The sequence below is a fragment of the Nicotiana tabacum genome, chromosome 1 (assembly GCF_000715075.1).
Source record: "Nicotiana tabacum cultivar K326 chromosome 1, ASM71507v2, whole genome shotgun sequence".
NCBI classification, from domain to species: domain Eukaryota; kingdom Viridiplantae; phylum Streptophyta; class Magnoliopsida; order Solanales; family Solanaceae; genus Nicotiana; species Nicotiana tabacum.
Genome location: NC_134080.1, coordinates 183416231 through 183436668, shown reverse-complemented (window position 1 = coordinate 183436668; position 20438 = coordinate 183416231). Strand labels below are relative to the sequence as shown.

The window sequence follows — 20438 nt, the reverse complement described above, 5'->3', positions numbered from 1 at the left end:
CAGTAGGAGGCGACTCTGAACACTTTCCAGTTATTACGGGTTTGCACCAAGGGTCTGCGCTCAGCCCATTCCTATTTGCCCTGGTGATAGATGCACTGACTCATCATATTCAAGGGGAGGTTCCATGGTGCATGCTATTTGCTGATGACATTATTCTAATTGACGAGACAAGAGGCGGCGTCAACGAGAGGCTAGAGATTTGGAGACATGCTCTTGAGTCTAAAGGTTTCAAGTTGAGTAGGACGAAGACGGAATACCTCGAGTGCAAATTTGGAGTTGAGCCGACGGAAGCGGGAGTTGAAGTGAGGCTTGACTCTCAAGTCATTCCCAAGAAAGGTAGTTTCAAGTACCTCGGATCGGTTATTCAGGGGATCGGGGAGATTGACGAGGATGTCACACACCGTATAGGGGTGGGATGGATGAAGTGGAGGTTAGCGTCGGGAGTCTTGTGTGACAAGAAAGTGCCACCGTTACTAAAAGGTAAGTTTTATAGAGCAGTGGTTAGGCCTGCCATGTTGTATGGAACTGAATGTTGGCCGGTAAAGAACTCACACACCCAGAAGATGAAAGTAGCAGAGATGAGGATGTTGAGGTGGATGTGCGGGCATACAAGGATGGATAAGATTAGGAATGCAGATATTCGAGAGAAGGTGGGTGTGGCCCCCATGGAGGACAAGATGCGGGAAGTAAGACTCAGATGGTTTGGGCACATTCAGAGGAGAAGCACTGATGCACCGGTGAGGAGGTGTGAGCGACTGGCTGTAGTGGGCACGCGGAGAGGTAGAGGGAGACCTAAGAAGTATTGGGGAGAGGTGATCAGACAGGACATGGCGCGACTTAGGATTACTGAGGACATGGCCCTTGATAGGGAATTATGGAGGTCGAGCATTAAGGTTGTAGGTTAGGGGAGAGTGTGAATATTTCTACAGCACAAGTGAGAGAGACTATCTAGTTAGGAGTTAGACTAGGAATGTAAGTGGTCGTCTATTGATGCAGGGCTTTACCTTCTAGTTGTACTATACCAGCCATCTATTTTGTATTTCGTATTTCGTATCCTGTATTTCATATTTCGTATCTCTTATATATTGTTGTTATTTTTATTACGCATTTTTATGGTACTAATATATTATCTCCTATTGCTTTTTTGAGCCGAGGGTCTCCTGGAAACAGCCTCTCTACCCTTCGGGGTAGGGGTAAGGTCTGCGTACATATTACCCTCCCTAGACCCCACTTGTGGGATTATACTGGATCGTTGTTGTTGTTGTTTGTTATGTATAAAATATTACTACAAATTATAATGTGCTTGTTATGTTAATATAATAAAAAATAAGTCCATGCAAACAAGCTTTAAAAGAGGAAACCCAAATAAAAGAAGAAGAGACAGAACTGAAGAGGAGCTCGTCGTGTCCTTTCCCTTTTCCCCTAGCTAATGTAGACGAAATGAAACCCTAGTTATATCCGTTTTTCCAACTCACTCTCTCCCTACACACGCACACAAATAATAAGAGCTTGGCCTTGTTCTTCTCTCTCGATTTCCCCAATTTCCATAACTTTCGGTGGTTGTTTTCTGTAATCGAATCATTCATTTCTCAGAACATATATACACATGAATTTAGAAGCATAGATATAGAAATGTATAGAGATCGAGGAGGTGGTGGAGGACCGTTGGATCGGAAGAGAATAATCAACGTTGCATTAGATAAGCAATTGGAGAAATCTTCAGCGGCACCTACATCCAGAGCGTTGAAGAAGAAAGCTGTTCCGTCCAACTCAGCTGTTATAACTGGAAAATCGCATCATCGTAATATTAATCAGCATATGGATACTCTTTCTTCTTCTACTCTCATCACCAAAACCAAGTGCTCTGATGGTATGTACAAGTGTTACCCTTTCCGTCCCACTTTATGTGACTGTGTTTGATTGACCTTGGAGTTTTAAAAAAAGATTACTTTAGAGATTTGTGACCTAAAACAATCATAAATATCTCTGTGACTGTAAATAATCTCACTGTCTGTAAGTTTATAGTTACAGAAATGTTATTTTTTTTGAGACCGACTAAAAAAGTAAAGTTTGCTACGTAAAATGGGACAGAGGGAATACTTGTTTTTCGTACTGCTACAACCAGCTTTTAAGTTTTTGAATGCATAAGATTTTGCTCTTTGCAGGTAAAAATTGGTTAGTTTAGTAGTTAATCATTCATTTCTTTTTATGATCTTAGAAATAAATAGCTGGAGATGAGTTTTGGGCTTTAGGTTTGGTTAAGTATTTTGATTTTCAAATATCAGCGGAGGCAAAAAAACTTCTTTCCATCTGCCTAAGCCTTTGTTGGCAGAGTTACCCGGTATCGGTGCTAGTGGGAGTTAGCATGTAACAGGTGGCATAATCGATGTGCGTGCAAGCTGGTCAGGACACCGGACACCACTGTCATAAGAAAAGAAATTAGGCTTAAGCGATTTCTTCCCATCTCCGACAGAGTTATAGGTACCCGATGGAATAGTCGAGGTGCGCGCAAGTTGGCCTGGAGACCCATCGTAGTAAAAAAAAAAGAATTTTGATGTCAACTGTTGGATTACAATTTTCTTTACTCGTGTCTACCCGCTGCTCTAGCTAAGTGTCCACCCTTTCCAAGTGTGATTTCTATGTTATGTATGGCCGTGCCTAAGGGCATATCGGTTGAAGTAGATTCTTCTTTTGATCAATCAAAACCCCTTCCCAAACTGTACAAGCTTCTTCCAAAGCATATGGCTTTCTGGATGTAGATGATGATATCTATACAGATGGATCTTATATATATCGTAGAATGAAGTACCACATGGGTGGATATATATATATATATGAATCCAAATCTGCCGAATCACTCATGTTATGATCTTCTACATCCTGGGTCTTCTCGTTCCGTCATCTGGCTTATGTTCTTCATGTAGCATTCAGTCATATAGCATTCAGACCGAATGAGACTATGAAATTACATTATCTGCATGAATATTTAAAGGGGGCTCCTTTGGCACTTATTGTCAAAAAGGGACTTCTTTGGCACTTCTCAGCAGTGGCGGAGGCAGGATCTCCACGAAGGGGGTTCAAAAAAGTTTTTTTGTAGCTAGTGGGAATTGAATCTATGACCTTATGAAGATTTTGAACCCCCTTGAGCACTAAACTACACTTTTGGGTTGTGCTAAGGGGGTTCAAAACTTAATATATAAAGGTAAAAAACAGATTTTGCCTTATATATATAGTGTAATTTTTCGGCGTGAACCCCCTTCCGCCCCCCTAAATCCACCCCTGCTTCTCAGTAGAGTCTTAGATGGATCTATTTTCCTTAGTTAAGGTTTTATTTCCTGATAGAATGCATTTAACTTGGCTGGAATAATAAAAATTCAATTTCTCCTAATAAGCATGTAAATGAGATGTGAAAAAAGTTCTGTCAAGTATCAAAGGTGGAACGTGGCTGGAAAAGCTATTACTGGAAAAGTTCTGTCAAGTATCAAAGGTGGAATGTGGCTGGAATAGCTATTACTGGAATGTCATTCTATTCTACGTCTGCTTCCTTGTGTATCTTATGAAGTTACATTGTAAAAAGTTCATAGATTCTCAAGACGTTCAAGGTAAAATGATATATGGTTTTATAGAGTATCCTGGTTCTAAGCATGATTCATTGTTGGTCATGGCTTACGATATTATGTCTTCTTTGCAATTGCTTCTTCTTTGGGAATCTTGGGACCTGCTTACCAGGCATTGTAAGAGGTGGATTCACTGTATATGGATCTACTGATGAATACTCAGCTGCAATATCTTGCTATTATGGTTTAGGGTGGTACGGGTAAATAGATTATTAACTGATGGTTTCATTTGGTGTCTCACGGAAATTGAAATCTAGAGTATTTATCAATTTGTTTCGAGTTACTACCTATAGTTACTTGGAGAGCTAACTCATGTTTCCTCTCTATTTTCAGTTTTTCACTGCTCTTTTGACATCAACCTTGAATTTTGATTACCGGTATCTTCTAGTGCTATATCTTAGAGAGGTAGACTTATAGATTTGAGTCTTTTGAGTTACTACCTATAGTTACTTGGAGCTAACTCAGGTTTCCTCTCTATTTTCATTACTCTTTTGATATCAACCTTGATTTTTGATTACCGGTATCTTCTAGTGATTTATATTATAGAGGTAGACTATTATTGATTTGAGTCTTGGAAGCAAAGGCTCAAAATCTCTCTACTCTTCTCACTCTCTAACGTTTTCTCTAACGTTCACCTGCTAACGGTGCTCATCTCCATCGCCGCTCAATTGCCGGCGAGTCACAGGTAAGTCCCCCCTCCTTTCTCGTCCCTTCTCCCTTTCTTTTCTCTCTTTCCCTCTCTTGCTTTTCTTTCTCTTTCCTCCTTTTTCGTTGTCCTTCTTCTGGTGTGATCGGGCCGGCAGATTTCCGGCGAACACTGGCGACGACGATTCCCCCTTCGAGTTCTTTCCCCTCTTCTATCTTGCTCTCTTTCCCCTCTCATCTCTCCTTTCTTTCCCCTACGCCTTCTCCCCTCTCTATTTTCTCCCCTATCTCTCTTTCCCCCCTTCTTTCTTTCTCCTCTCTTTCTTCCCTGCTACCCCCCTCTTTTGCCTTCCCGTTTAAGCTTGCTGCCCACTGTATAGTGGCAGTAGAGGCAGTGGGACCATCTTTTTCTTTTTTCGTCTCCTCCTTTTCTTTGTCTAGGTCAATCAGAATAGTGCTTAGGGTTCACGGAGGCGGCGATTTCAGTAGTTGCACCTAGCGGCAGTGGTGGTGCGTGGCGGTAACCGACGTCAAGTCATATTTCCAGATTTTTTCCATCGGGAGTTGGTACCTCCCGCTTTCTTGTATCTTTCTTTATGCTAGTTAAATTGTGACTATTTAGTTAGCATCACTTCAAGCATATTATTAGAGCACTTGTAGTTGCTACGTGTTATTCCTAGTTTGGGTTTGTGTTAGTGTTTTCCGGAGTTTGTCATAGGTATAGTGGCTGTGGTCTGGGATGGTAGAGTAAGGTCATGTCCTCGAAGGGTGCCGGGGGTGAGAAGTGGGGTGAGGAGGGGGTCAGTAGATGGGACAAGAGGCAAGGAGGGTAAGGGGAAAGAGGGAGCTTGTAGATTGAGGATCGGGTCGTGAAACATAGGCACGCTGACCGGTAAGTCTATTGAGCTGGCAAAGATTCTCCAGAAGAGGAAGGTTAATATAGCTTGTGTCTCGGAGACTAGGTGGGCAGGGTCGAAGGCGAGGAATGCGGATGGGTATAAGTTGTGGTACTCTAGAGTCGTGAGGGGTAAGAATGGAGTGGGTATCTTTGTGGATAGGGATCTTAGAGAGTTTGTGGTGGAGGTTAGGCGAGTGAATAATAGGCTAATGTTTATTATGTTGGTGATTGGTTAGTGCACCCTCAATGTAGTTAGCGCTTAATCGCCGCAAGCGGGCTTGGATGAGGAGGTTAAGAGGCGCTTTTGGGAGGGTTTGGACGAGATTGTGCGCAGTATTCCACCTACTGAAAGGTTATTTATTTGAGGGGATTTTAATGGCCATATTAGGTCAGCTGCTGGTAGTTATGGCGAGGTGCATGGCGGCTTTGGCCTTGGAGTTGGGAACAGAGGAGGTACTTCGCTGTTAGACTTCGCCAAGGCTTTCGAGCTGGTGATTGTGAACTCGACTTTTCCGAAGAAGGAGGAGCATCTGGTTATCTGGTTACTTTCCAAAGTTCGGCGGTGAAGACTCAGATCAATTACCTTCTCCTCAGAAGGAGTGATAGAGGTTTGTGCAAGGATTGCAAGGTTATCCCGGGAGAGACACTCGCGACTCAGCATAGGCTCTTAGTGATGGACGTCGGCATTATGATGAAGAGGAAGAAGAGGCATGCTCGTGGCCGACCGAGGATTAGATGGGGAGCGTTAACCAAGGATAAAGCCCAGGAATTGGATGGGAGGTTATCCGCTATAGGAGCTTGGAGGAGTAGTGGAGACGCAAGCACTATGTGGTCAACGACGGCGAACTATGTGAGGGAGGCGACAAGAGAGGTGCTAGGGATATCTAAGGGTTTTTCTGGCAGGCACCAAGGCGACTGGTGGTGGAATGACGTAGTCCAAGGTAAAGTGGAGGCGAAGAAGGTAGCGTACGCGAAGTTGGCAGGGAGCACGAGCGAGGAGGAGAGGAGAGCGAATAGAGAGAGGTACAAAGTGGCAAGGAATGAGGCAAAGCTGGCAGTCATGGAGGCTAAGAATGCAGCGTTTGGCCGCCTATACAAGGAATTAGGGGAGAAAGGCAGGGATAGGAAGTTGTTTCGGCTGGCTAAAGCGAGGGAGAGGAAGGCCCAGGATCTGGACCAAGTAAGGTGCATCAAAGACGAGGATGGTAGAGTATTGATGGGAGAGTCCCAGATTAAGCAGAGATGGCAAACGTACTTCTATGGTCTTCTGAACGAGGAGGGGGGCCGGGATATAGCGCTAGGGGACTTGGGGCATTCAGAGAGTCTCCGAGATTTTAGGTATTGCAGGCGCATTAAGGTGGAGGAGGTCGTGGGGGCTTTGCGTAAGATTAGTAGGGGTAGAGCGACCGGGCCAGATGAAATCCCGGTTGAGTTTTGGAAGTGTGTGGGTAGAGCAGGATTGGAGTGGTTGACTGGGTTGTTCAATGTAATTTTTAGGACGAAGAGGATGCCGGAGGAGTGGAGGTCGAGTACAGTGGTACCGTTGTACAAGAACAAAGGTGATATCCAGTGTTGTAACAATTATAGGGGTATCAAGTTACTTAGCCATACCATGAAAGTCTGGGAGAGGGTGGTGGAGGTTGAGGGTGAGGAAGACGACGTCTATATCCGACAATCAGTTTGGGTTCATGCCGGGTCGCTCCACTACGGAAGCTATCCACCTTATTAGGAGGTTGGTGGAACAGTACAGGGATAAGAAGAAGGATCTGCACATGATGTTTATTGACTTGGAGAAAGCGTATGACAAGGTCCCCAGGGAGGTGCTCTGGAGATGTCTTGAGGCAAAGGGCGTGCCGGTAGCCTACATAAGAGCAATCAAGGACATGTACGATGGAGCTAAGACTAAGGTTAGGACTGTGGGAGGCGACTCAGAGCATTTCCCGGTTATGGGATTACACTAAGTCTCTGCGCTTAGCCCGTTCTTATTTGTCTTGGTGATGGATGCATTGACACACCATATTCAAGGGGATGTGCCATGGTATATCTTATTTGCTGATGACATAGTTCTAATTGATGAGACGAGGTTCGGTGTTAACGAGAGATTGGAGGTTTGGAGATAGACCCTCGAGTCTAAGGGTTTCAAATTGAGCAGGTCTAAGACAGAGTACCTGGAGTGCAAATTTAGCGCTGAGTCGAGGGAAGTAGGCAGGGACGTGAGGCTTGGATCACAGGTCATCCCCAAGAGAGATAGCTTCAAGTATCTTGGGTCGATGATCCAGGGGGGACGGAGAGATCGACGAGGACGTCACTCACCGTATAGGGGCGGGCTGGATGAAATGGAGGCTTGTATCTGGAGTCTTGTGTCACAAGAAAGTGCCACCGATTCTCAAAGGTAAGTTTTGTAGAGATGTTGTTAGACCGGCCATGTTGTATGGGGCAGAGTGTTGGCCGGTTAAGAACTCCCATATCCAGAGGATAAAGGTAGCAGAGATAAGGATGCTGAGGTGGATGTGCGGGCACACTAGGATAGACAAGATTAGGAATGAAGATATTCGGAAGAAGGTGGGCGTGACCCCTGTGGATGACAAGATGCGGGAAGCGAGGCTCAGATGGTTCGGGCACGTGCGGAGGAGAAGCCTTGATGCTCCGGTGAGGAGGTGTGAGCGGTTGGCCGTGGTGGGTACGAGAAGAGGTAGAAGGAGGCCTAAGAAGTATTGGGGAGATGTGATCAGGCAGGACGTGGTACGACTGCAGATTTTGAGGACATGGCCCTTGATAGGAAGACTTGGAGGTCAAGCATTAGGGTTGTAGGTTAGGGGGTAGTAAAGTTTTCCTTACTTCATACCGGGGGTGAGGCGGGGTTGGATTAGGGTTGATCTTAGATGGCTTGCAGTTTATGTTGAATCCACACTATTCTTGCTGTTTATCTTAGCCCCGGGCCTTAGTTACTGGTTACTGTTATTGCATGTCATTTATCTTTTGGTTGTTATGCTTCTGTTACTATTACGGTTTCTACTAGAGTTACTAATGAATTGTCTTTTCTTGTTTTCTGAGCCGAGGGTCTATCGAAAACAACCTCTCTGCCCTATCGGGATAGGGGTAAGGTCTGCGTACACATTACCCTCCCCAAACCCCACTTTGTCGGATTTTACTGGGTAGTTGTTGTTGTTGTTGTTGTACTCTTGGTGTTTCACCCGAAGATACTGGAAAAGCCAAAGTATGTGGCCACTATGTTTTCATTACTCCTGGGGACATCAGCCATTTTATTTTGCTTATGCTTCGGTTTTCTTAATGATTTGACTTTTTTACTTGCATTTTAAGCAAGATATGAGTAAATGCCATGGATGTGTATTTTGCAGAGGAATCTGAATCAGACAGTGAAGAATCTGATGTTAGTGATTCTGATGGAGATGACACATCATGGATTACTTGGTTTTGTAACCTGCGTGGGAATGAGTTCTTCTGCAAGGTTGATGACGACTACATTCAAGATGATTTTAACCTCTGTGGATTGAGCAGTCAAGTTCCATACTATGACTTTGCACTTGATCTAATCCTTGATGTTGAATCCTCGCATGGTAAGTATAGTTGCTTCTTTAGATTGCCTAATATTTTTGGATAGATTGCACTAGAACTACATTTAACTTATCGTTTCAATCTAATGATGCAAGTTTTTGGTCTTCCATGGATAAAAAGGGTTAGGTTATTTTAGTCATAGTGGAAACATACTGAACATCATTAGTGTTGCCTGGTTATTGTCTTTGGCACTTCAAGGTTGTTGGAATCATGTTGTTATTTCAGGACTCCTGCAGAGCTATACAGTTACTGCGTATAAGATCATTGGTGTAATCTAAGCTTCATCTCTATCTGATGGAAACAGTCGGTGATCTGTTTTAGCTTGTACGGCTGGTTAAAATATCAATCTGCCAAGTCCACCATCTAATTATTCTTTCTGTAGGACGTCTCCATTCCAATTCCAATTGTTATTAAACATATTTTCAAGATTTAACTGTGTAGTGCTTGGGCATCACTTCTGCAGGTTCCAATTTCAGGAATTCGGAAAAATTTCTTGTTTCAATAGATAAACTCTCACCTTATCAAAAAAAGAAAAGAAAGATAAACTCTCCTGGGATGGGTAGTTTCTGGTGGTGGCTATTGATAAAAAGTTAGCGCAAATAAACATTCAGTCTCTGTTGATAAGCCTGCTAAACCTCTGAAGAATAGTTTATCTGTTTTATGAATGCAACCTTAAGGAATTGGGACACCCCCCCCCCCCCACCCACCCCAAAAAAAAAAAAAAATGAAAGAGGAAGTATGGAACTGGTCCCCAGCTTATCCCCCAAATCAGATACTTTGCTCAATTGGTTTGGGACGTCTGGCTTAACTTGGATGAAAACAGAGCCAATATCTATAGGGATTTTTTAGTTCTTTGCAAATTTCTGACTGAAAAAAGACTACTTTACCTTGAAATTAGATGCTACTATTAAATTTATGCATAATTCTGACCGATCAAAAAAACTTTGTACATAATTCTGTCTGCTTTGCAGAATATTCGATTTTCATTTGTTTCATTTTTGTGAAGAGGCATGCCGCTGTAATCACATATTGTGGTCACCGAATGAATTCTAATGCTAGGAAAATTGATGTGCTCTAACTTTGGGATTATTATTTTGCTTAATTAAACAGGCTTTTCGGTACAAACTGTTGAATCTTGTGTTAGAATATCCACATAGGTTGAGGAGATGAATTATTGTTCCTTGTATGGTCTTTGAGAATTACTCATCTCATGAGCTAGTTGTTGGAGTTGAATCAAACCAAGGTCCATTTTTCTTAACAGAATAAAATAATAACCTCTTCCTTGCTAGCTTGTCCTTGTACATATGGTGCCATACCAAGCTTTTGGATTCCTTTGTTTTTAATTTCGGCTTTCGTGTTGAGAAACAAGGCATTCTTCCCATTCAAAGTGCAAATTTTGGTCTCTATTTTACTGCAACTAAAAATGTTAATAGGAGTTTTTAATTTGTCCTGCTTTGAATAGGTGATATGTTCACTGAAGGGCAGAATGAATTGGTTGAATCAGCAGCAGAGATGCTCTATGGCTTGATCCACGTCCGATATATTTTGACCAGCAAGGGAATGGCTGCAATGGTAATGCATCTTATGTCAGGCTGTCGCCGTTTTTAGGATTCTGGTGTTATCTGCTTTGGTTGCTTCCTCTACCGCCCCCCCCCCCCCCCCCCCCCCCACAAAAAAAAAAAAAAAAAAAAACCCACACACCCAACCCCCGTATTTTCCTTTCCTTTGGTGGTCTTCGTTTTTTGAAAAATGATTTCCTGGTAAACGTTTTTCAGTTGGAGAAGTACAAGAACTACGACTTTGGTAGATGCCCACGAGTTTATTGCAGTGGACAGCCTTGTCTTCCAGTTGGTCAGTCTGATATTCCACGCTCAAGTACTGTAAAAATTTATTGTCCAAAATGTGAAGATATCTACTATCCACGATCAAAATACCAAGGCAGTATCCTTCACTGTTATCACTTTATGCCTTTTTCCCTAAAACACTTCCTCGTTAGCAAGTGCTATTAAAGGCAAAAGGCGAAAAAAACTGGCATCTATTTGCGCTTTAAGCCAACTGCAGAGCAAATTAAGTGCCTGACTTAAAGGAGAAAGACACAATTGAAGGGAAAGATGTAAACATATTTGTAGTTCAAAATTAAATAACTATAAACCCAAACGAATCATATACACAAAAGAATTTAGGTAAAATATTTATTGCTTGGTCACTGTCATCAAGATAGTGCCCAAGGGTAATGATGCACATGTCTTGGCTCCTTAGTGCCTGCACTGAAGGCGCCTCTCAAGTGAGGCAAATCACACAACTTGTTTCGCCCTAGTTTCAGGTTTTAAGCATGTATCTAATGATCCTTCAAACAACACTGCTCTTCTCATGTATGCTTTTCTTTTTTTGTTAGCTTGGATTGGTTGTGCTTGAAGTTTCTTTTGTGATTCTGCATATTTTGAATTGCCTTAGGACATGGGATGCATATTAACATCCAGATTAGTTCTGCACACAGTTCATTTTAGTGTTTCCTCCCTTACTGTGACTAAAGTATTACTCATCCTTGGATCTGATTTCTTTAACCGGCCAAGATATTGACGGAGCTTACATTGGGACAACATTTCCTCACCTCTTTTTTATGACTTATGGGCATCTCAAGCCGCAAGAGCAATCGCAGAATTATGTTCCCAGGGTATTCGGTTTTAAACTCCACAGGACGACATTGAAGGCCCTCTGTGAAATTTGATGAGATTGCGTAGTTTCTGCCAGGAAATGGTTCTTACCTGTCATTTGTACAATTCGTCATGGTAGAATTGGGTAATGTAGAGTTAATGTCCACAATTGTTTTCATTGATGTAAAAGTAACTGTGGCCAATCTTTCAATTAAAATTTGTCCCCCAAATCTCTATTGTAATCTTATTTTTTTTCCAGTTTTATTGACGTGCTTCCTCATGTAATCCTGGCAATCTGTTAATCCCGTTTTCTTGCTGCATAATGGTAGTTAAGAAGGTACAGGCCTAATTTTTCATTGTTAAAAAGGAAAAAATAGATGTCTCAATATTTGGTAACAAAACATTACTAAAATGCTCGTTTTCTTTCTCCTTACTTGCACACAGAATGACCGAAAGGCATTTCTAAAAGTAGTTTTTCTAACACTATAAGCCAATTTTTATGAAGTTAGACCAAATACACGTTCCTGAAATAGAATTAAAAGAAAAAAAATAAAATTAAAACAGAAGTGGTTGGCAATCCGACTTTCGCCTGGAGGAGGAAATACCGAAATAGTACATACATACAAGTAAAATTATTTTCCTGAATGGCTAGACAGTTATGGCAATTCAACCAGAAAAGCTCATCGCCTCATCCTCTAATAGCATTATGAGTATTTGTATTTGTAACAAAAAGAAGTATGACTTCGATTTTCACATAAGTAATAGAGTATATATAATTTTTTTTAAAAATTGAAATGCGGCAACTCTTGACCTACTCCATTGGAAAGGAAGTCAAGTCACGACAAGTTGTCAAAACTTTTAAGGGAGTGTGACTTCATCTGGAGTATATAGTTTTCAATGTTTCCTCTTCAATTTTTTTTTCGTCCGCCTTTGCTTCTTTCGTTACCTGCGTGTCAAGTATTGAAAGGTGGAAGATGCTTTTCCTAACTTTGGTAGCTTATAGGCTTTGTAACCTTCCAAATGAAGGCAGGATTTTCGTTTGAATATTAGCGGTGGAATTGCAACTTTTGGAATACTACTGTCCATGAAAGTCTAGATTCATTTGTTCCAATTCAAAATAAACGTTCAACATGAGCACAAGAGTTTCTTCATCCTTCTTTAAAATCATCCGGTATTTGAAACTTACTGGCTTTGATTAATTCGGCTTCACACTGAATAGGCTCACTAAGGAAGGCAAAATGATCCCTACTAAGAAACTTCCCATTTTTTAAATTTGGACTCAAAATATTTGGTTAAGAGTAGAGAGGATCTCAATCATCCAATAATATCCGTGCGGTTCTTCATCCTTTTCAAAATGCGATAGAGTAAATGAACAGAAAAGAGAGGCATGGAATTTGTGATAATTGTAAGGATATAAATTGGCTTAGAGTGGCTTATAAGGTTGTTTAATGTTATTTTTAAAACGAAAAAGATGCTCGGGAAATGGAGATGGAGTACGATGGTTCTGTTGTCCCAGAAAAAGGGTGATATCCAAATTTGCAACAACTATATGGGTATAAAACTGTTGAGTCATACTATAGAGGGTGTGGGAGAGGGTGGTGGAAGTTAGGGTGAGGAGGAACATGTCTATTTCTAAGAATCAGTACAGCTTCATGCCGGAACGTTCGACTATAGAAGTTATTCATCTAGTGAGGAGATTAGTAGAGCAGTATAGGGAAAGGAATAAGTACTTGCATATGGTGCTCATTGACCTTGAAAAGGCATACGATAAAGTTCCGAGAGAGGTTATGTGGAGGTGTTTGGATATTAGCTGCATTCCAGTAGCGTACACTAGGGTGATTAAGGATATGTATGATGGTGCTAAGACTGGGGTGAGGACTGTGGGAGGTGACTTGGAACACTTTTCAGTCGTGATGGGGCTGCACCAGAGATAAACTCTTAGGCCATTTTTATTTGCCTTGGCGATGGACTTGTTGGCGCGGCACATCCAAAGGGAGGTGCCATGTTGCATGCCAATGATATAGTGTTGATCGACGAGACAGGAGGTGAGGTTAACACAAGGTTGGAGGTTTGGAGACAGACCTTGAAGTCTAATGGTTTCAGGTTGAGCAAAACCAAAATAAAATACTTGGAGTGTAAATTCACGTGACTCATGAAGTAGACCTGGACTTGAAGTTTGATACTCACGTTATCCACAAAAGAGGTAGTTTCAAGTATCTCAGGTCTATTATCCATGATAACGAGGAGGTTGGTGAGGATTTCACACATCGTATTGGAGCGAGATGGATGTAATGGGGGCTCACATCCGGTGTTCCATGAGATAAGAATGTGCCGACAAGACTTAAGGGTAAATTTTGCAGAGTTATGGTTCGATCGACTATGTTGTATGGGGCTGAGTATTAGCCAATTAAGAACTCTAATGTGCAGAAGATGAAAGTAGTAGAAATGAGGATGTTGAGATGGCTGAGTGGATATACCAGGAGAGATAATATTAGGAATGAAGTTATTCGGGACAAAGTGAGAGTGGTCTCCATGGAGGATAAGATGTGAGAGTCGAGGCTGAGATGGTCCGGGCACGTTAAGAGGGAAAACATTGATACTCCTGTTAAGAGGTGTGAGAGGTTGGCCTTGACGGGTTAGAAAAGAGGCCGAGATAGGCCAAAAAAGTATTGGGGAGAGGTGATTAGGCAGGACATGGCGTTGATTCAGCTTACCGAGGACTTGACCCTTGATAGGAGGGTGTAGAAGTCAAGGATTAGGATAGAAAGTTATTAGGTAGTTGAAAGTTTCTCCTTTTTTACCAGTAGTATTAGTAGCACTCATGTTCTTTCATATTCTTTGATCTATATTACGTCATGTTGTTTAGTTCGTTTCAGTTATCGTATTTCCTTGTTTTTACTATTTGGTACTTATTCTTTTCTCCCTCTTTTTCTTCTCTCTTCGTTTTATTTCTATCTTTCTTTCATTTTTCCTTTCTTTCTTTCTTCTTCTTATCTTTTCTGAGCCGAGGGTCTATTGGAACAGTATCTCTACCTTTACTATGTGGGGGTAAGGTCTGCGTACACACTATCCTCTCCAAACTCTACCTGTAAAAATGTACTGGTTTTATTGTTATTGTTTTAAAGATATGAAAATTACGCCGCCTATTTCACCTTTAATGTCATTAATTATAGTTAGACAGATGCGTGATCAGGGCGGAGAAGTTACTAATGTAGGTCCCTAATCCTTTCCTATTAGAAAAATCAATACTTAATCAGCTATATCTCGAGACTTTAAAGAGAAGAAAAACTAGTTACCTTTGAAAAAGTAAAATGGATAATCCAGCTTTTCGTCCACGTGAAAAATCTTTTCGAAAAAGTCGTATTTTAGATTTATGTATTTATTTATCTCCTAGAGCATCTTTCAATAAATTGTATTGGTTAATTCGCGAGAGAGAACGAAGAAAGTGTAGTGCCTTTGAGGCTCCTGTTAGATATCTATTTCCACACATGTTTATAATGTCTCTAACTATATCAGTAATTGCATTAAACTTTGGATGATGCTCATATTTTGCACAAGATATTAAAGTCAAACTTAAGCAAATCTATTTTCACAATTGTTTTTCTCTATCTATTTTAACATGCTCACGGGCTTAATTTTCTCTATAACTCATAAATTCGTCAAGCTACTCTGAACTTCTTACTCACTTTGCTCCAGACCTACTTTTTAGCTTGTTGAGATATCTGCTTTCTCTTCTATATTCTACGCTCACTCTTCAATCTGTCGAACTTTTGGGTCTCTACTCCATGTCACTCTTCAATACGCTATGCATGTTTCTTGCTCTCTTTACGTAAAATGTTGAAAATAAGTTTATCATATGGTAAGCTATATTTCTCATTGATGTAAATTGTTTAAGACTAAATTTTCAAATTCTTCAATTCACATTCCTCAATCCAAACAATGAAAGGAAACTCACTCTCGCATTTCCCTTTTCATTGTTAATTGCTAGAAGTGTCGGGGCACTGTAGTAACTTAAGGAAAACTCAAACAGGTATGTTGGCTAAACTTTCTTTCTTAGAATCGAATTCCATAATGTTCCGTAAGTGGGTTGCTCAAGATTCCTAATTTCTATATTCTGGGTTATCCCCTATAAACTTGATTATTCTGAATGAGCCTTATGTCGGAAGATAGATGTTCAAAGTGTGGTTTGCATAGTAAAATGGTATGACTTTGAGTCGTGTTTTAAATGAAAACTAGTATACCAATTGGGTGAGAAAAACTCGATATGCTTAAGACTCATAATTGCTCATATGTGTACCTAAAGTCATGATTGAAAATGTCTTGTTGTTGATAATCTATAAAGATGCTTGAAAATGAAATAAGTGAATTGGGAAAATAAAGTGTGACCAACGTGCCAAGAATTTAAGTTATAATTGTGGCTAGTGATACCAATAAAATGAGAAAGATTATGAAATGAGCCTCGACTCAACTGTTTTAAAATGACTTCGAAAATAGAATTGCCTAAAAACTTTTGTACTCAATTCATGCCCATAAGTGGCTGTTTTTAACTAATGCCTTTCCTTATAAATACACCAAGTATGATTCGAGTTCTTACATACTCCGGTGTTGAAATTGTACATTGTCGTTGTTGGAAAAGAGTATTTCAAGAATAATTAGTGTATTGCTTATTTGTGACTTTGAGGTGTATTTCTATTGTTGGTTGGTATGTTCCCTTCTTTGGGAAGAAACCTTTTGTGTTTAAAGTTTCCATTACTAATAAACTTGAGGTATATGATTTCTGAAATATTCTATATGTTGGTATTTGGTGGTGATCCTTGAAAATAAAAGAGGTGAAAGTGTAGAATATGAAATACGGCCATCGTGCTAGGAATAAAGAATCTTGTGAATGGCCAAATGAGCCAAGGAAATATTGTTGTTGTGAATAACTGGAAATACTAATGAGAATTTATACAATGTGAAAGGTGTTGAGGTTAGTACAATTGTATTAATGTTACCTTTGTGGCAAAACCAAGGAAGGGTGGGTCATAAGGCCCACACCTGAAACTACATGTGCCTGTGTAGAGGTGGATTGTGATTATTCCCCTTATTTGGGATGCACTTGAAATATTGGTGAAATTGTGATTATTCCCCTTAATTGGGATGGCACTGGTAATAGCTGTGAATTGGAAAAGTCGACCCACACGGCATATGTGGGAAGACAGCCTAGCTGATCGGGTGGAGATCGGACGCCATGTTGTGCACATGATGGTACTACTCTTGGTAGGTAACAATTTTCTTTCGCATCCATGTCAAACCACATTGTTCGTGGGAAGATGACCTAGCTGATCGGGCGTGATCGGACTCTACGCTAACAAAGATGGTGGTATATCGGTGCTAATGATCTCCCAACCAAAAATATATAGAATTTTCGTATTTTGAAATTGTTATGTTTCAAATTGGGCATTTAGATATTGTTGATGATGATTTGTTGTTTCTATGGCTTTCCTTTTTCTTATATGGTCATTCTATTTTAAAAGAGGACTTTAAGCTATACATGCTAGTGCTATTCAACGATATTAACGTCCCTTTTGCTGGCGCGGCTGCATCTTTAATGGATGCATGTGATTCCACATCAGACGGCATTGATCAGTGATAGTGGTACACTCTCTTCAGCTGACTTGGTGAGCCCCACGTCATTTTGGGGTCATGTATCTTTTGTTTCTCATGTACTGTGTTTTGAGGTATAGTCGGGGCCTTGTTGTTGGCATCTCCATATTACTCTTCAGTTGTACTTAGAGGCTCTGCAGATAGATTGTGGGTGGTGGTTGATGATGGGAGTCAAAACTAGAAATATTGGTATTTGGCAAACATATTTTTCATTATATTTATAAACTTGTAATATTCTGAAAATTATGAGTGAAGTTGTTAATGGACATGAAATGGATGTTGCTAATGAAATCTTATTAGTGTTTGATTAATGGAGTACATCTCCTCTTTATTGATGGAGGAGTTTGGGCAGAAGAAAATCTAACAGGATTGCTCGGCCAGGTTCACTCGGTTGAGCGCCGGTCGTGATCCCTGAGTTTGGGGCGTGACAGCAAGTTAAAGGTTTGGAAGGTTCATAGGTTTGACCAGGAGTTGACTTTGATGACATCGGGTTCGGATTATGGTTCTGGGAATTTGGACACGTCCCTTGTGTCATTTGGAAGCTGTGTGGAAAATTTGAGGTCATTCCGAGTTGATTTGATGTGTTTCGGCATGAGTTTTGGAAGTTAGAAGTTTATTAGTTCCTTAGGCTTGAATTGAGGGTGATTCGTAGTTTTGATGTTGTTTTGTGTGATTTGAGGCCTCAAGTAGGTCAATGTTATATTTTGGGATTGGTTGGTGTGATTGGACGAGGTCTCGGGGACCTCGAGTGTGTTTCGAATCATTTGGATTGAGCTGGCTTGCTGAGATTTTTGAGTTCTGGTGTTTTCGTATATGCGGACATTTAGCCACAGAAGCGGCATGGGATGTGCAGGTATGATCTTGTCTTGGCAAGGGGGAGTTCCGCAGATGTGGAATTTGTCCGCAAAAGTGGAGTTGTGTATGCGGCTTGGTGTCCGCAGAAGCGGCATGTCAGCTTTTTAAGTGAACTCACGGATACAAGATTTTGACGGCAAATATGGAACCACAGATGTAGTAATTGGACCACAAATGCGGAATCACTAGGCAGCCTATGTGATTTCGAAGGATTGGTCATTTTTTATTATTTAGAGTTGTAGAGCTCGTCTAGAGACGATTTTTGGGAGGCTTTTCACTGTAATTGAAGAGGTGAGTGATGTTTACTTAATTTTTATGTTAGATATTGATTACCCATGGATTATTACACCTATTTTATATGAATTAAAGGTGAAATTTGGGAATTTTTTACTATGATTTTGGAAAGTGAAATTGATGATTTGAGAGTCGATGTGAGGTTGGATTTGGATGAAACACATATATTTGGATTCATATCGGAATGGGTGTTCGGGATTTGTGAGTATTGACGGGTTCCGGGGTGGGGGCCCGGGGTTGACTTTGCATATTTGAACCAAGATCTTAGATTTATTGTTTGAGGTTGTTTCCTATGGTTTCTATTGATGATATTAAGTTGTTTTGACTAGATTTGAGTTGCTCGGAGGCCATTCGCGTAGGAAGGGCTTTTAGAGTATTGCTTCATGCGTTTTGAGGTAAGTAACATATCTAAACTTGGATTGAGGGTAATTATCCATGTAGGCTATGATACTTGGGATATGTTGGGGGTGAGCACGTGCTAGGTGACGGGCATGTCTGCGTACACCGGGGTATTTATGATCCGGGTAGACTTTAGGCTACTATAAGACTTATTTGGTTTCAAGCCTCATTATATCAGTATTTTATCTACTTGTATGATCATTTGAGCTATGATTCGTCTTAGAAATCATGTCTAGGCTATGTACTTATTTGTTTGAGATATGATAGGGCTATTCTTGTTGTTTTGAGTTGTTTGCCTTAATTGCAGTCCTATTCTCAGTCATAATTCTTCGTCTGCATGTTATGTCTCAGTCTTTGTACATTATTTGTATGTCCTATCACATGATGTTGTTTCCTTCTGTGTGTGATACTGTTTGGGCTGAGTTCTGTGAGATGTGAGCCATTGAAACTTGAGCAGTTGATGACTGATATGTGTCATAGAGCCGTATTGTAATTTATAGTAGATCGAGTTGTACGCCGCAACAAATTGATATTTGGATCGGATTGCACACTACAACGGTTATATTGATTATTGATTAGCACTTGGGCAAGGATCCGCCCCTTCGGAGTCTGATATTACAGTGAGCGCAGGCATAGGGTTGTATATGTATTTTATGAGGGGAATTTGTGCTAGGCACCCGTACATTGTTGAGTATGGTTGTGTGTGATGGTGAGGGGCATTTGTGCCAAGCACCGTAAGTGTTCTCAGTAAGAGTATACGTGATGGTTTCACTGTAATGTTATTGACTTGACATGTATATTTGACATGTGTGCATAGAGATATATTTTTTCTCATGCTAGATGATAAATAAAATGTCTTATCTGCTGTTGAAAGTTTGGAAAAATATTGTTTTCTTGATAAACTCATATTTTAGTAAATTTGGTGAAAGATTGGGCTTTGACTGTTATACTTGAAAAACATGTCTAATTTTCTGTATTTGTGGACGAGCTGAACATGATATATGTTGAGTTATTTACTTTTACTGTCATCATTATATCATGTGTTATTATTGATTATTTGTGTTGGGCACTAAATTCCTTCCGACATTGCTTTCAACCCGAGGTTAGGTTTGTTATTTATTGAGTACATGGGGTCGATTGTACTCATACTGCACTTTGTACTTTATGTGCAAATCCAGGTACTTCTGAACATGGTAATTTCTAGAGCTCGCATCGGTACCAGCTTGTGGAAACTATGAGATAGCTGATATGTCGTTCGCAGACCTTGAAGTTCTCTTTTGTGTGTCTTTGTTATCGTTGTTCTACCATTTAGAAAGTTTTTATTGAGGAATGACTCTGTATTTTGAGATTATGTAGTGCTCATGTATTCGTTGACATCAGATCATTGGAATGGTTGTAGTTGTGTTATTGTTTCTATCTTTAGATATTTTATAATATTACCGTTGTTGGGATTATTAACTTATGGTATTTGAGTGTATTATTATTGTGAAATTGTTGGCTTGCCTAGCAAGCAATGTTAGGCACCATTATGGCTCCGGTGAGAGTTTGAGTCGCGACAATGTTGTTAGCGATGCATTGATACATGCATGGGATTTGCGTAGTCGTGATAGAGCGCATCGTTTCATTTGCTCTATCTAAGCATATCGTTATATGTTTTGAGGTCAGCTAGGTGCTTACTGGATACATGTTAATTTCGTATTCATACTACACGCCTGCATATTTTTGTACAGATTTTTTTCCTGATACTAGCAGGACATAATTCGTGATGAGCTGCCATACTTGAATGCAGATGTATTATTCCGTCTTAGTCGATGACTCATATTACCAGTTTCAGGGTTGACTATATATTCTATA

At 40.6% G+C, this 20438-nt stretch overlaps 1 protein-coding gene across 1 annotated transcript; it reads left to right on the top strand.

Annotated features, from left to right (window-relative positions):
- Positions 1-1377: 1377 nt before the first annotated feature.
- LOC107787558 (casein kinase II subunit beta-1-like) lies at positions 1378-11672 on the top strand. Its single transcript, XM_075255161.1, has 5 exons — positions 1378-1870; positions 8520-8738; positions 10199-10308; positions 10512-10677; positions 11310-11672. The coding sequence occupies exons 1-5, from the start codon at positions 1633-1635 to the stop codon at positions 11462-11464; spliced, it is 888 nt and encodes a 295-aa protein (XP_075111262.1). The 5' UTR covers positions 1378-1632; the 3' UTR covers positions 11465-11672.
- Positions 11673-20438: the final 8766 nt, after the last annotated feature.